We start from the raw sequence: 14,521 nt of genomic DNA, 5'->3' as shown, positions 1-14,521 counted from the left end.
TCTTCTGACCTTGATTCCTTTTAAATGTCACTCTGCTCAGGGCTACTTGTAGGTGGTCTGTGCTGAATGTTTACTGCTATATGGCTTGCACTTATGCTTACCTTCGGTGTCAGATCCCTACCTAGCAACCTTCTTCTCCAAATGCTGAAGGTAAAATTTAGTTTTAAATGAATTGGTTGCCTAGGCAGAATTGCTATTGATCAGAACAGGAAAACAATGTTGGGAAATGAACTTCCTCTGATAGCAGTTTAATACACCATACCTGTTGACAGATAATTTCATTTGAACCTTAGGATCACATTGAAACTGGAGATTGGGGGGGGGAGGGGGGCAAAAAAATTGCTTTCACTGCAAGTTTCTGTACTTTTTAGATTTTTTTTAACCTATTGCAGTGTTCTTTATGACTCCATGTTGAGGCAGTGTTGTTTTTTGGTCACCATCTCAGCCAATTAATTTTAGCAAATGAGTGTTTTCAGTTAATACTTTGAACAGATTGGAGAATTCTAAAATAGTGAAAATAAAAATCTTTACCTCCTGTGTACATAAACCAATGAATTCCCTGAAAACATCATTTGGATTGTCATTTGCCTGTATGCTGAAGCTGTTTGCACAGAAAAATTGTTTTGTATGGTTTACATATATACAATTTGGGAGTAATACCTTATGAATGTTGTTATCTGCACAAACACAGCTGAGTATTTCAGTTCAGCGTGAATCTGAATAATGAAGATAATGATTGCTGGATATAATTTCATGTGAGCAATGTATGTGTAATAAAAGGCATGTTATCGGCTTGAAATCTGGTCAGTTAAGGATTAAAAATAGGTTCAAGTACTGAACGAGATCTCTCTATTTGTTTTTCAAATGCTTTTATCTACCTTACTACAGTATGAAGGACTAATAATAGAGGATACTGAGTACATAGAAATCACGGTCCAGTTTGCTTAGTGCCTACTCCAAAGCCACTTGAACCAGTAGGAGCCTTTGTATAGCAGGCAAACTGAAAAGAAACTTTTCCCTTCAAACTCTGACTTACAGGAACAGAAGTGTTACTTCACATGCAAATCCTATTTACTCGAGTCAGACAATTTATAAAGCTATTTACACCTGTTGTTATTAACATAATATAACTTTTAAATGTTTTGTTTTTCTCTCAATAGGTCCCAAAACATTCTAAAAACTGAAGGCCCCATTTTGAAATGACCTTCACAGAAACCAACTCTTGTTCTCTCTTGGAGTCTTGAGAAACAAGGAGGTGAAAAGCTACACGGCTGTGGAGTGCACTGGAGGATCAGCACACAGGTAGACAAGGTGTCTGGAATAAAAAGAATGTTCTTCTTTTTTCTTGATAATTGAATTTTTACCTGTACTACATACAGCCACAAATTCTGGGAGACTGCCACAGCTCTGATCTCTGAAATTCTGGGCCCCAGTTTTGCAAATACCATTGTTTACCTCCAGACCATTTAAAATTAACAAATAACAAACCCTGGGCTGCTAAATCCAAAGCAATAAAGTTGGCAACAGAACTGCTTATTTCTAAATCCATGCACATTCATTTTACTTGCTTTCCTACAAGCACGCTTTGCCATTTCTCGCGTGTATCCAGCATCGCAGCCTGGATTTGTCTCACAGCTTTAAACATCAAACTGTGGCTCCCAAGGCAGGCGTCCAGTTGCCCTAGGCTGCCTGTGTAGTCAATGAGAAGAGACAAGCATCTCGAGAGGGTGATTCACGGACCACGCCAAAGATGGGAGTCACTCCTGTGGAGTGGTTCTCGCGCTCCACTGATCACAGAGGGAAGCCGGGGTAAATGGGTTCGTGATGTAGGTGGTCAGTCAGGTGGAATGTCTCCAGACCTGTTTGAGTTAGTCAGGCAATGCATTACGACAGCTGTTTCTGAATTCTCGGCTCAAGACATTTCTTGTTCCAATGTTACTCACAACTAGCTCGCATGGACTTGGCCATGCATTCTTTTTTAAAGTATGTGTAACTAAAAAATGTGCAGCCCTGTTATAACTGAATGCACATTTAGGTGCATATCTTTCTTCATAGCTCAAAAAAAACTATTTCAAGATACGCTAAAATCAGTATTTTCACTTAACTTGCATTAGATATTAGGGCTATATTTCACCCAAGATGGAAATAAATGATATTTTTCTTTAGAAAATCTTCCTAGCTTAGGGGGATTTCTGCACTTGTAAATCTATACAAAAAAGGCAACAGTTGCAATCATTTGAGCTGCAAATTGCACAACTAAAGCCTTAAGCTGAAAGCCTTTTTGAGTTCAGTGGGTTTGCACTTGTGTGGGCGTATACATTTTTGGTTGCAGAAATAGTGGCTAAATCTGGAAAATATTTCTGGTATAGGCATAAGTTTGACATCCATAAAAATACTGTAAGTTCATCTGGTGTCTTAAGGGTTTTCCACATGTTTTGGGCAGACTTTTGTTCCTATCAGCTAGAGTAAATCCAACTCAAAACCCTGTTAGATTTCAGAGGGACTGATTCTGATCTGGTTTACACCTGTATAAATCACACACATATCCATTTAAGCTGATTTTATATAAATATAGTATTAATGTAAAAAAGAATTGCATCAAGCCATGGTTTCTAGAAATCATGGCATCTGTTGCCAAAGGGCTGACACACTTATGAGTGCTCTTATCTTTATACATGGGCATAACCATTAATTACTTCTGTCCTCTTGTCTATAGGCCACCCTCCAGTTTCTTCCCCTCTTATTCCACCTCCCTCAGGCAAAGAGCCTCTTCCATCGAGCAACCTCTAGATACATTTGTTGTGGTAAAAGAATAGTCTAGGTCACATCTATCTACTGACAAAAGAATGATCAGTGCTGTTGGCAAAAGTCCTGTCCTTTCATCTATTCATTTCAGCATGCAATGACCGAAATGTGTTCAAAACACATTTTGCCAATAAGCCAAAGTCATCTGTAAAGGCGTAAATAAGAGGAGTAAATAAGGTACCGTAGGCTCAGCTCAGAAGGAAAAAATACGTAGGCAATCTGCGACTATTTCCAGTGGCGGTTTTGTGTTTGTCAGCACGGCCTGGGGGCTCGCAAAGGAAATCTCGCTGCAACGGACCCAGAAAGCGCTACGCGGGCAGCGTTTGAGCTAGAGCAGCGCTGCAGCTGCAGGCAGCGCCCGGGCGCAGGTGTCCGTCCTCAGCGCCGGCTGCCAGCCGGGAATGCGGCGGGGCCCGGCCGATGCCACGACCCCGCTGTCTGCAGCGCGCTGGCTGCCAGCAGCAGGAAGGGCTTGCTGTTTTGCTGAGCTTGGATAAACACTGGGATCTAATTTATCATGTGACAGGAAAGGAAGGCTTTTTTGCTCTTTCTCCTCCCTGTTTTTAACATCTTTTGTTTGAATTTCATCATGCGGCTGCGAAGTGTAAAGAGCAGATAGATATTTAACCTGGGTCTCTGAGCTGATTGCTTTGCTGTCAGCTGATGTAGAGCGCGGCTCCTTTGGACACCTCTGCAAGTGTAACATCTCGCTAAATGACACAGACGGGGAGCCAGACCTCTTGCTGAACTTGTAAGAGAGGCATCGTACTCATTTACTTCAAAACATCTAAGCTGCTAGTGCTCTTGGTGTTATATGATATGTCTTGGGTTACGGGCCTAGCAGGGAGAAAAAAGGAAACCGTTTTTCTTTACTACGGATTAAATAGGAATGTCAAGAAATCTTTTGGTATTTTACAGTAAATAACTGGGAGTTCTTCTGACTTTATATCCTGGGTATTTTGCATGCATCGTGTGCAGTGCAGAGCGTTATGCAAAGATCTGGTTATTTGGTCGTATTTGTGGCATTTGAAGTCCTGACGCTATGCTGGTCCTCTCTGAGCTGCGCTGGACTCCACACAGGCGTAGCAATCTGACTTCAAAGTCAGGTCTTTCAAGTATTTTTGAGGGGTCTTAGAAATTGCTGCTCTAAGGTCTAGGCTTTGCGTGTAGAATTAATTAAGGGAAGTGCCTGAAGGAAATAAAATAGGAAATTTCCTTAAAAAGGAAATTCTGGATTCAAATTTGCTCCTGGACTAAGCCATCCTTTTGAGCACGGATAAATGCCTAACTCTTTATCCATGAGGAAATGGTGCCTCCCTTCTGTGTAGCAGACACTTGTATGTGATGTGAGCTCTCTTCCCACCTGAGTCTGTGGAGACTGGAACCCATTTCTGAAGGCAGTGCCTAACCATTAACATTTCCTCCTCCCCTCTAAAAGCAGTCTAACTGTGTACAAAGGAACACAAGATTTGGAAGGTGACAAAGACATAGGTGAGAACTCCTTTAGGCTGAGGAGGCTCTACAGCTCGAACCTCCTGCTGCTCAGGTGGGAATTCTGGCCACTGATGAGAACAGCTGGGAGAGCTGAATGCGACAGTGCTCAGGCCTTGCTAACAAACGGGTTGAAGTGAAGATTAATAGATGGAGTTCATTAATATTTATTCTCCAGTTCTGATTTGTGTGGTATGTTCTTTGCTTTGCTTTCATAATGGAGCATGATTATAGCTGGTAGACATATACAACAGTTTGTTTTTGCTTTTAACCATTTAAGGTCAAGACAAAACTTAGTTTAAAAAGAAAAAAGCATATTTCAAGTCATCCCAAATTGAAGAAAGTGCAAAGATATCTTTTAGGATATATGTGAATACAGAGGTTTGCATATGAATTTGTGCTGCAGAACCTGGGTCTGAGGTAAACCAGTCTGACTGGACATAGTGCAGACTACTGTTAGTTTTCATTCTTTATGTAGGTCAAGTTCAACTGAAATAGTGTTGCTCATATAGCTGTAATTTGGACTGCGTTTCTCAGTCTTGTTTTATTTTTGCTTGAACACATTATAGTTGAAGATGGTGCCTTGACAGCTCCTTAGATTGGATGTCCTCTTCATTGACAGAACTGGTATGGCAAATGTAGTCACGATAAAAGGCGGGGATTTGGGCACGTACTGTCCACCTGAATTCTGACCTGGAAGGATGGCTGGAGTTGCAACACTTGTCAGGCAGAGCCAGGTCAAACCACCACCCTCACCACCACAGCTGACCCATATGAGAAACATATTCACAAGGTACAAAAATTCAGGCCTCACCTTAGGCACAACATACAAGGTTTGCAGTGCAGCACAGTGTCATGTTATGGGTCAGAAGTGAGGGACGTGCACTGTGTTGTGTGTCTTACTGGGTAATACGGTGTGAGAGGAATGGGGAGACAGGTAAAAAGGAGACGCTAAGGGGAATGAGAGACTATGCTACTCTGCAAAAATCAGGAGCAATCTGATAAGCATCATGGTTATCATGGATAACTGTCTATAGTTGGTCTTAGTACCCAACAGTGACCCTGGAACACAGCAGGCTTCAGCACTGGGAATGAATTGCTGGTGCTGGCTCTGAAATTTGGATCTCTGCCACTCTGCTGGAACTGTTCATTTAAGTGTAAGCAATGAGATTCTCTTAAATACTCGAAAATCTTCTGAAATTTGCATTTATTACAATTTTGGGGGTTTCTTTTCCGAAAGTAATTATGGTCCCAATCCTACAAATTGTTCCCATCTGAATAGCTACATTTCTGACTTCACTGAAGCAATTGCAGCTTTGGCCAGGCTGAAATTCTACTCTGCTTGTAATCAGTGAAACAATTTAACCTTTCTAGTAATAAAGAAGCCTAACAAATATCTGATCAAAATCAGTTGATGGTAGCTTAATTTAACATACTTTAATTGTTATGCCAGCACCTTTTATTTAATAATTCCACCATTCACCATGCAATAGTTCAGGCACAATAGTTCAACAGTAGGGGTCCATATCTAGTAACATTTGGAAAATGACAGAAAAATGAGAGATTTTTTTAATCACGAGTTTATCACTTCACTAGTCTGTTTGTAAAATGTGCTTTTTCTCCCCTCAGAATTAACATGAAATGCCCTTCTGTGTTTCAAATAACATTTTCATGTAAGTGTAAGCATGAAATCTAGAAACTGTTTGAAGTGGACCTACAGCAGATCAGTGGATGTAGCTTCTGAAATGGCTGGTCCGCAACTACAGGTGAAAAGACTAATGGCCTGCAGGGCATTATTTAAAAAGTTGGTCCCTAGGTTTTTATTCATAAATGATTTCACAATAAAACCACTAATTTTCAATATTGAGGGTTTTCTTCTAAAAATTAAGGCTATCACTTTGATATTACACTTGCAGTACAAAATGAAGACAGTAGGACAAAAAGCTTTAATCTTCCAGAAAATTACCATTTTTTTATAATGAGGAAGAGGAATTTCTTTGATTTTTTTTTTAAATTTATTGCTATCCAATTTTTATGGTATCACTTTATCATACTGGTATCAATTTGACTTATCTATGCTTTTATATTTTCTTCCTGAATACTGCATTAGAGAGAAGGAAAAAATAATCCAAAAGCCTAGTCTGAGACTTAGGGAAATCTCTTCTCTCCTCTTCTACATGTTTGTGACCATGCTCAGAAGGCTGGGTTAGTTTTTCACTTACATATAGAGAATTAAGTAGTCTTACCAGTGTTTTGCCTAACTTTTCAAAAAGAAGGTCAAGCTAGCAGAGCATTTTTGTTTTCTTTAAGGAAGCAAACAAAATCAGCACCTATAGTATTAGCGATAAAATTGTCCATGAATTGCATGGGAGTTATAGGAGATAATTTTGCTAATGCAAAGACAAACAGAGCATTTGGGACAATGAGTTAGAAGCAGGCGCTGCAGAAATGTGCTTAGAAATAAAAGAGTAGATATTTTCAAGGTAATCTTCTGGGCATAGTTTTAAGCGTAAAGTAATTACCTTCATTTTACCCCAGGAATACATTGCTGTGCTTCATAACCATGGCCCAGATTCTGTTGCTTGTTCTACATAACAATTATGTGAAAGAAACCCTCAGTGTGGGCAAAGTACCAGTTTGAAAGAGAAGCCCAGAAGCCCCTTCCTTCCACCAGTCCCATGATCACTTTAAGGTTATATTATGTTATGTTAAAATCCAAGCTTATAAGCATATAATATATTAGCATAAATATATCAAATCTTATAAATAATAGCACTGTGCTATACTGAGACTATTTGACAACACTGGTTAATCAATATCATTAGAGGGGCATCCTCTGAAATGAACGACACAGTTGCTTTTAACTTTTTTGCTACTGTTTCTATATTGAAAAATCAGATTTCAATATTTTATACAATTACACTTCAGATATATATTCCTCAGCGTTAAATCTGTGCTAACCAGTATTTGGTAGAACTTGTGATTTGAATGTGCCTCATATTCTATGGCTTTTTCCCAGCTTCCAGAGTGATGTGATTACATCAGAATCTTCATGAGAAAAAAAAAAATCTAGATGTCATGGTTCTAGAGAAAAAATTAAAAATATCACCTGAATTCACTCTAGGGCTCAAATACCAAAGGCAAATACAGAGCACAATGTGTTTAGTTTGTAATTGTAAAGATTTTTGTATTTGAGAGAAGTAAGAGTGACTAATTAATGACTCTGTTCAATGCTAGGTGCCTGTATGTTGCATTTACAAATTAGGCGTCACATAAGTCAGTCAGAAAACTGCACAGTCTTCAGTGCAGGGACTGTTATTTTTTGGCATGACACACAACTGCCTGGGTAACTGGCCCTTCATGCTTATTGGAGCTTTGCGTTATAAAAGAAAGAATGGGGTCCAAAATGCAAATGCTTTATGCAGTGAAGGTTTGAAGTAGTAACACAAACTTTTTACAAAGGCTTCAAATGTAAGAGAGAAAGGGGTATTTTTCTAAGCTTTGCCTATGAATTAAAACCCTATTCAGGTGTGTTGAAAAGCCTTAAAAACATGATGAACCTGGAACAGAGTGAAAGCTATAGAAGTCTAAGTGGAAAGCATTTATATGCTGTTTTGGAAACAGTTTTACACTGGGGGAAAAAAAAAAGAAAGACTTATTTTGTTGGCGTAGCCAACCCCAGTTTCCTGTGGGGAGTAAGCTGCACTAGTGAAATCCCCCCTCGCTGGTATAACTGCGTCGGTGCTGGGGGCTTGGCCATCACGGCTCGCCTGGCCAGAGGGGCACGTTTCTCCCATCCCCGAGCCGCGGGCAAACCCTTCCCAGCCTGGACTGGCTGCCAGGGCAGCGCGCAAATGCCGTACGAGCTGCAGCGGATAAGAGCTCTTCTGCGGTTTGACCTGTCGCTTTGCGCGGACGGGAGAGCTGCACAGGCCGTTACTCCTCTAGCCCCTTTGCTCATGCCAGCGCTGCTAGTCATATGAGGTTTTCGGTTAAAACCATCACCCTGTAACTGCGTTAGTGCTAATTTTTTTGAATAAACACTGCAAGTGTGAGGGGGAAGGGGCGGGCCGAGGCGGCAGGCCCAGGTGAGGTGGGAGCAGGCCGCGGCCAGGGTCCAGGCTGAGGCCGAAGGAGTGGGCCGAGGCCAAGGGGCTCGGCTGCAGCCAAGGGTGTGGGCCGAGGCGGGGGGCGCCGGCAGGCCCCAGCTGCCGGGCCGCGGCAGGAGTGGGCAGGGCCGTGCCGGCACACGCGCAGCCGGGGGGGAGGCCTCCGCCAGCCGTCCCCGTGCGCCATCACGGCAAGCGGCGCGCCCCTGCGCTGGGGCTGGCGCCCGCCGGCGGCGGCAGTAGCGCTCGCAGGGCCCGCAGCGGGCGGCGGGACTCGAACCCGCGGAGCCGGGGCGGCGCGACAGGAAAGCAGGCGCGCCCGGCCCCCGCGCGGTGCATTGTGGGCCCGCACTGATTTATGCAGGAGCCGCAGAGGGCGCCGGGAGACGCGGGAGGCGGCGGCGGGGGTGGCGGCGGCGCTCGGGGCTGGCGCTGCCGCTGCCGGCGGCGGGGCGGGCGGGCTCGGGGTGCGGGCGGCGGCCGCAGAGGGGCTCTCGGGGCGCGTGGGGCCTTCGACGCCCGCTGAGGCCGCGGCGGCACCGCCTGGCACAGGCCGCCGCCGCGGAGCAGCGGCCCCAGCCGGCCGCGGCCAGCCCCTCGCCGGCCGCCGCGGCCGCGGAGGTGGCGGCGGGCGGAGCCGGGCCCGGGCCGGGCTCGCAGGGACGCGCGCGCCGCCGCCCGCTAGGGAGGCCCGCGGGGCGGCCGCGGAGCGGGGCTGCGCCGCCGCGGAGGGGGGCCCGGGCCGGCGCGGCGCGGCGCTGCGGCGGGGGCGGGGAGCCCCGGGCCGGCGTCTCGGTGCAGCTTTGTTCGCCGGCGCCTCCGCGGGCCGCCGCTTGTCCCCGCGGCTACGGGCGCTGCTCCTCCGCGCCGGCCCCGCTCCCGGCTGGCGTCTCGGCCCGTCTCGGCCGGACGTCAGAAGCCTGCAGCGTCGCCGCGGGCCGGGCCGGGGCCTGCGGCGCCCGTCGGGCGGCTGGAGGAGCGATGCAGGCCGAGTAGCGGGCCGCCCTGCTCGGCTGTCGGCCCTCGCTGCTGGGATTATAAATGTTCGGGCTAAGACCCGGGGAACTGAGACGAGAGCCTCCGGCCGGAATTAACGGAGGAGGAAGGAGAGGAGGCTTTTCCAGATCCTTTGCAAGAGGGCTGAAGCCGTTTTCCCACCCTGCGCTTTTTCTGTTCAATAAAGTGATCGTGACCTGAGTGGGATTTCAGAGCGATGAACAGCTGAAGCTTGTTGCACCAGCGGGATAGAGTATTTTTCTCTCTGCACATGATTCCCCCATCCCAGCTGCTGCAGGAACTATGGGCCACTAATAGAGAGACGAGAAGCTGAAACAGTTTATTTTCACATTCTTCTGTTCTGGGGACTTGGCAAGTTAGCTGGAGCTGCTGCTGCTTTTTACTGGATCTGCTCTTTGCTTGGCAGATTTATTCATTTTCACGTGTGTGGGGTATTTCAATTAAATAGATGTTGGACTAGAGCTGAATGGATACTTTGCAATCTGAAAGGTTTTTGGGGATAACAAAAAACTAAAAACAGAAGAACTGGTACTGCAAGGAGCTTGAGGCCTGTTTTCCAAGCCTTTTTATTTCATTGAGCAAGGTAAATAATGTAGTGGTGTTGAAAATACGAGCCTTATGGTAATCATGCATAAAAATGTTGCAGCACTTCAGGCTTTTTAAAGTCTCTCAAGAGATGCAGAGGTGTAGTCTCGCTATAACACTCTGAAGAATTTTAATTACTCTTTAAAACGCTCAGATATCAATGTGAATTTTAAGGCTGATAACAAACTTCATGGTACCTGGCAGGGTGTGAGAGAACTTTTTTCATGTCTGTTTTAAGTTCTCGTAGATTTGTGTTGTTGAGAGGAGCTGTCTGGAGACCTTCAAAAGTCTTAATGGTTCAGTGAGAATGTGCAGTAATTGTATTTGTGGGGTTTTTTTTGTGCTTTTTAAAAAATTTCTGTCTCGGCCTCTTGTGGTGATCTGCTAGGGTCTTTTAAGGATCCATCCAATTTAACAGTAGTAATGTATTTAAATTTGTACTGTTAAGTCTACTCATACTGTGACTTCAATTATTTTCACTTACATTTACTGTTATCAACAGTGACAACTGGTACCACTTAGTAATGAAATTTTGCTTTCTGTTACTATTCTATTACTGTTGAGAGCTTTTATTTTTTTACATGTTTATCTCTTGAGTTGGAGAATGTGGATTTACAGTTAATTTACATGCATCAAATTTAATGTAGAGATTCTGCTCCTAGCGTAAGCTCAAAGTAGTTGTTTAGATACCATCTTTGTGTATGTCAAGAGTGGGAAAAGGCAGATAATAATTCTCAAAATATAGAGTGTAATCACTAGCAAGTTTAAGTATATATTTTTTTGTGGCTTGCTGCACACTTTATTTTTTTAAAGAGCTCAGCAGCAGTTTGCCCTTATCTCATTTTAATGGATTTATATTTTTGTTCATAGTTTGAAATGTAGCTGTAGAAATCTGGTTTTGCAGGGAGTCACAAGATTCTCATTATAAAGCGATATCTTGATTAAATTGATGGTATACCTTTTCTCCTGCAGTCTGAATGAAATAGTGGCAAACACTAAGGTCCTGGCAACCTTTGCTGATGCTATCATTGCGAAAGCTAACCTGGTATTATGGGTAGTATCCAGAGTTCCTTTGCTTATCATGTTTGATTTGTTTGACTGAAATTTATGGTCTTTGTTTGTCTTGTTTTATTTCAAGATGATGTGTGAGGTGATGCCAACCATCAGTGAGGCAGAGATTCCCTCTGGGGGAAATGGAGGCCATGGTTCAGGTTCCCCATTACAGTCAGATGCTGATTCCCATTTTGAGCAGTTAATGGTGTCCATGTTGGAAGAAAGGGATCGCCTTCTGGAAACACTAAGAGAAACTCAGGAGACGCTAGCATTGACCCAGGGCAAGCTGCATGAAGTTGGTCATGAGAGGGATTCCTTGCAGAGACAGCTCAATACTGCGCTTCCACAGGTATGGACATTTTCAAAGAAAGGTATCTGGTGATAATTTTTTTTCTGTGTCGTTTTGGTTTTGTTTGTTTTTTTGTTTATTCAGTTTACTTAAAAGTCAAGGGAAGATCAGTCTAGCCTAGTACTTTCCTAAAGTATTAGCTGTTGCTCACCTTGAGACATGCAAAAGCAGAGACCAGCCCTTTCCATCCGGTATGCTTTCCTGGTTTCTGGTGTTTCTTTGGCTTAGGGACAGCCTGAACTTTAAGTCGTATCTACATCCTTTTGTATAATAGAGCTTGTTGGTCTTTCTTCTACCACTCTTGTATTTTTTTTCTTGCAGTTTCTAACTGCCTTATTCATTTATGCACTCAAAGATTATGTATAAGCTGTTGTTGGAAAGAAAGCAGACCGTTCTGATACTGTTATGGACTTTGATTAAAAACTTGGAAAGTTTAAGACTGCTACCTTGTGAATACATGCTGTGTTGCCATGGCACTACAAAAATCTGAGTGTTTTGGTTAACTTGCCTAGTGCCTTTTTGGAGTATGGATTTGTGGTTTTGTCTTGGTAGGAGTTACGAATTCTTGGCTTCTGGAGAAGTTTACTGCCGACAAGGTAGTAAACTGACATACAGCCTGTAGTACTAAATGTATTATGTAGGTCAGTAGTGTGTAGTTAGGAGGGATAGTTGATGTCTACAGAACCCTGTTTTTATCTGTTCTAGTTAAAAAGAATACAACCGAACTTTGATAACTTTGAAAGTTTCAAAAAGCTACAAGAACCCACCTGATCATAGTCAAAGCAGAGACTGCTTTCAGTCTTCAAATAATTTTTGATAACCTTATGCTTTAGCGCGCTTGGTTGTCTTTCCAAGTATGTCGTGATGATGATGTACTTACACGTGTTATTCCAAGAATATGTATTACTTTACAAATGTTTTCATATCCTTAAATATTGTAGTTACTGCTTATACCCTTTAAAACAGTATTCTTAAACCTTCTTATTTCCACTGCACTCATCCTGGTGTAATCGCTGTATGACTTATAGTATGGTAAACTGTCCTGGCAATAAGTCAGGAATAGAAGCTATAAAGTGATACATCTTAATGTAGTTGTATTATTACAATATGGTGGAAATCAAAAAGGAAAAGTTTCCAGCATCCTCTGCTTCCTGTGTTAAATCACGTGCTGCAGGCAAAAATCATTATTTGTTTTTCCTTTGTTTTTTATTTTAATAATTATGGCTTCTCTTTAGCCACTATTTCAGCTCTGCTGCATTAATGTATGCAGTTAACCAGTTGTATGGTCTGTAGACTGTTACATTTGAATTTGTGGCTGAGTAGAATCACCAAGGCTCTAAACTGTACTGTTCCTCTTTTCCCCTTTTTGGTTCTCAGAATCTAGTAAGCTGCTACTATGTAAACATTTCTTTCAAACATAAAAGATCAGTGCAGTTAAAAATTCCAAATTTCAAGAATGTCATAAATGTCTCATGTGAAGTCTGTAGGAAGGGAAGTCTCATAGTTGAGGGAAACTTTACTGGAACTTTATATAAATATACAGCAAAGAATGGATTTTTGTAGATTGCTGCTGAAAAATGTTATCTGTTGCATTTATCCTCAGTGGTGCTTAAGCTTAAATGATTACAGCAAGTGATAATTGATGGTGCTTTCAAGTTACATTCATGCAATATCTTATTATTGTTGCTACAAATCAGAAATAACGTCTTATGTATTTGACAATTTTTGTTGTTACTACAGTAAACAGTCAGTTACATAGTATGTGTAGACTTCTGACAAATGGTGAAACAATGCTTTTTAAAAATTCTAATAAATTCACTAGGGAAACTTTGTATGACTGTGAATTTGAAGTGACTATGATATTTGAAACTATTTAAAGTTTTGTATTAATTACTGCAAGCTGAGCATTCTTTTGAAACTACTGACTCAAACGACCCATTCTTTAGCTGTGGATTTCAAGTAGGGGTGGAAGCAGGGGAAGTTTAAACTTACAGATGACTGTATTACTCCCCCCCGCCCTGGAAAAAAGGGTTTTAGCATCATATGTTTTTTTTTTCTCATCAAGTATTTTTTTTGTTGTAGTAATTGCTTTCTGTTTGATCAATCTTCACAGCATTTCCTACTAATTTGAATAGCTGCACAAATACTAGTATAACTGCATGTATTACTAAGTTACTATCTAAGTGGTATACTTTGTGGTATACAATACTTTTCCTATTTATATATTTAGCTAAATCAGCTAGTAGACTGTTGAGATGATGGATGGAAATTCCTATTGTATAAAAGAAGGAATGCAAGTTGATTGCCTCTGTACCAAAACTGCTTCTCTAGTATTAAGAAACTGAATCTTTAATAGCATCCCTGTATTTAATTCTTTGATTTCACTGAATTTCTAAGAAAAAGGCTCACACTTGTGCGTATATAATTTCAAAATGGCAGATTGGTAATTGTCTGTTTGCAGATCCTGTAAGTTATAAAAGTAAATCTAGTTTATTCTGCAGCAGTGATGCTCATTCTCTGAAGTATTAGAGAAGCAGACTTTTTCTAGCATACATATATTGTTGTGGTCAGCTTGTAATTAAAGGGCAACCTGTTCTGGCTCATATAAAACTTAAACAGCTATTTAGAGTAGAACGACTTGTTGTGGTTCTCTAGTTTACAAAAAAAAAAAAAAAAAAAAAAAGACCCCACACACGATCTTCTATAGAAGTGCTTTATCTGTAGCATTGACATTGAGTAAATTGGTGTGTTTCCTTATATGAACAGCTGAAAACAAAATAGATCAATGTCGTCTTGATAAAATAACTGGATTCTGTTTAATTTGGCAATGTTTTTTGTTTTCTGGGAGTTGACTTCTCTACAGTTGTCCTAGTCAAACTGTACTCTGACTTTGGAAGATGAACTTGGTGAAACAAATTACCATGCAAGAATTTAAAAGTAAACTTATTCTTCCCAGAATTCTCCACAGAAGTATTGAAAATGAACTTTTTACTCTGAGAACTTAGGGAACTTGTCTTTTTAATATAAACATACTTAGTTATGATTTAATTATAGTCAGATGAATGGTTGGTCTCTGTTGTTTTTCATTCCTTTTTTGTCGTTTCTGGAATAT

At 42.0% G+C, this 14,521-nt stretch overlaps 1 protein-coding gene across 3 annotated transcripts in view; it reads left to right on the top strand.

Annotated features, from left to right (window-relative positions):
* Positions 1 to 9,340: 9,340 nt before the first annotated feature.
* The window catches only part of PPFIA1 (PTPRF interacting protein alpha 1), a 67,006-nt gene continuing 61,825 nt past the window's right edge, over positions 9,341 to 14,521 (top strand). The window contains exons 1-2 of one of the 3 annotated variants that reach the window (XM_064512815.1): positions 9,341 to 10,005; positions 11,146 to 11,409. In XM_064512815.1, coding sequence (XP_064368885.1) covers positions 11,146 to 11,409 — 264 coding nt within the window. In that variant the 5' untranslated portion in view covers positions 9,341 to 10,005. The remainder of the gene's footprint in view (positions 10,006 to 11,145; positions 11,410 to 14,521) is intronic. The other 2 variants (XM_064512816.1, XM_064512818.1) reach the window with 2 other exon arrangements.

The sequence above is a fragment of the Dromaius novaehollandiae genome, chromosome 5 (assembly GCF_036370855.1).
Source record: "Dromaius novaehollandiae isolate bDroNov1 chromosome 5, bDroNov1.hap1, whole genome shotgun sequence".
Taxonomy (NCBI): domain Eukaryota; kingdom Metazoa; phylum Chordata; class Aves; order Casuariiformes; family Dromaiidae; genus Dromaius; species Dromaius novaehollandiae.
This window is presented reverse-complemented; position numbering and strand designations above follow the sequence as displayed.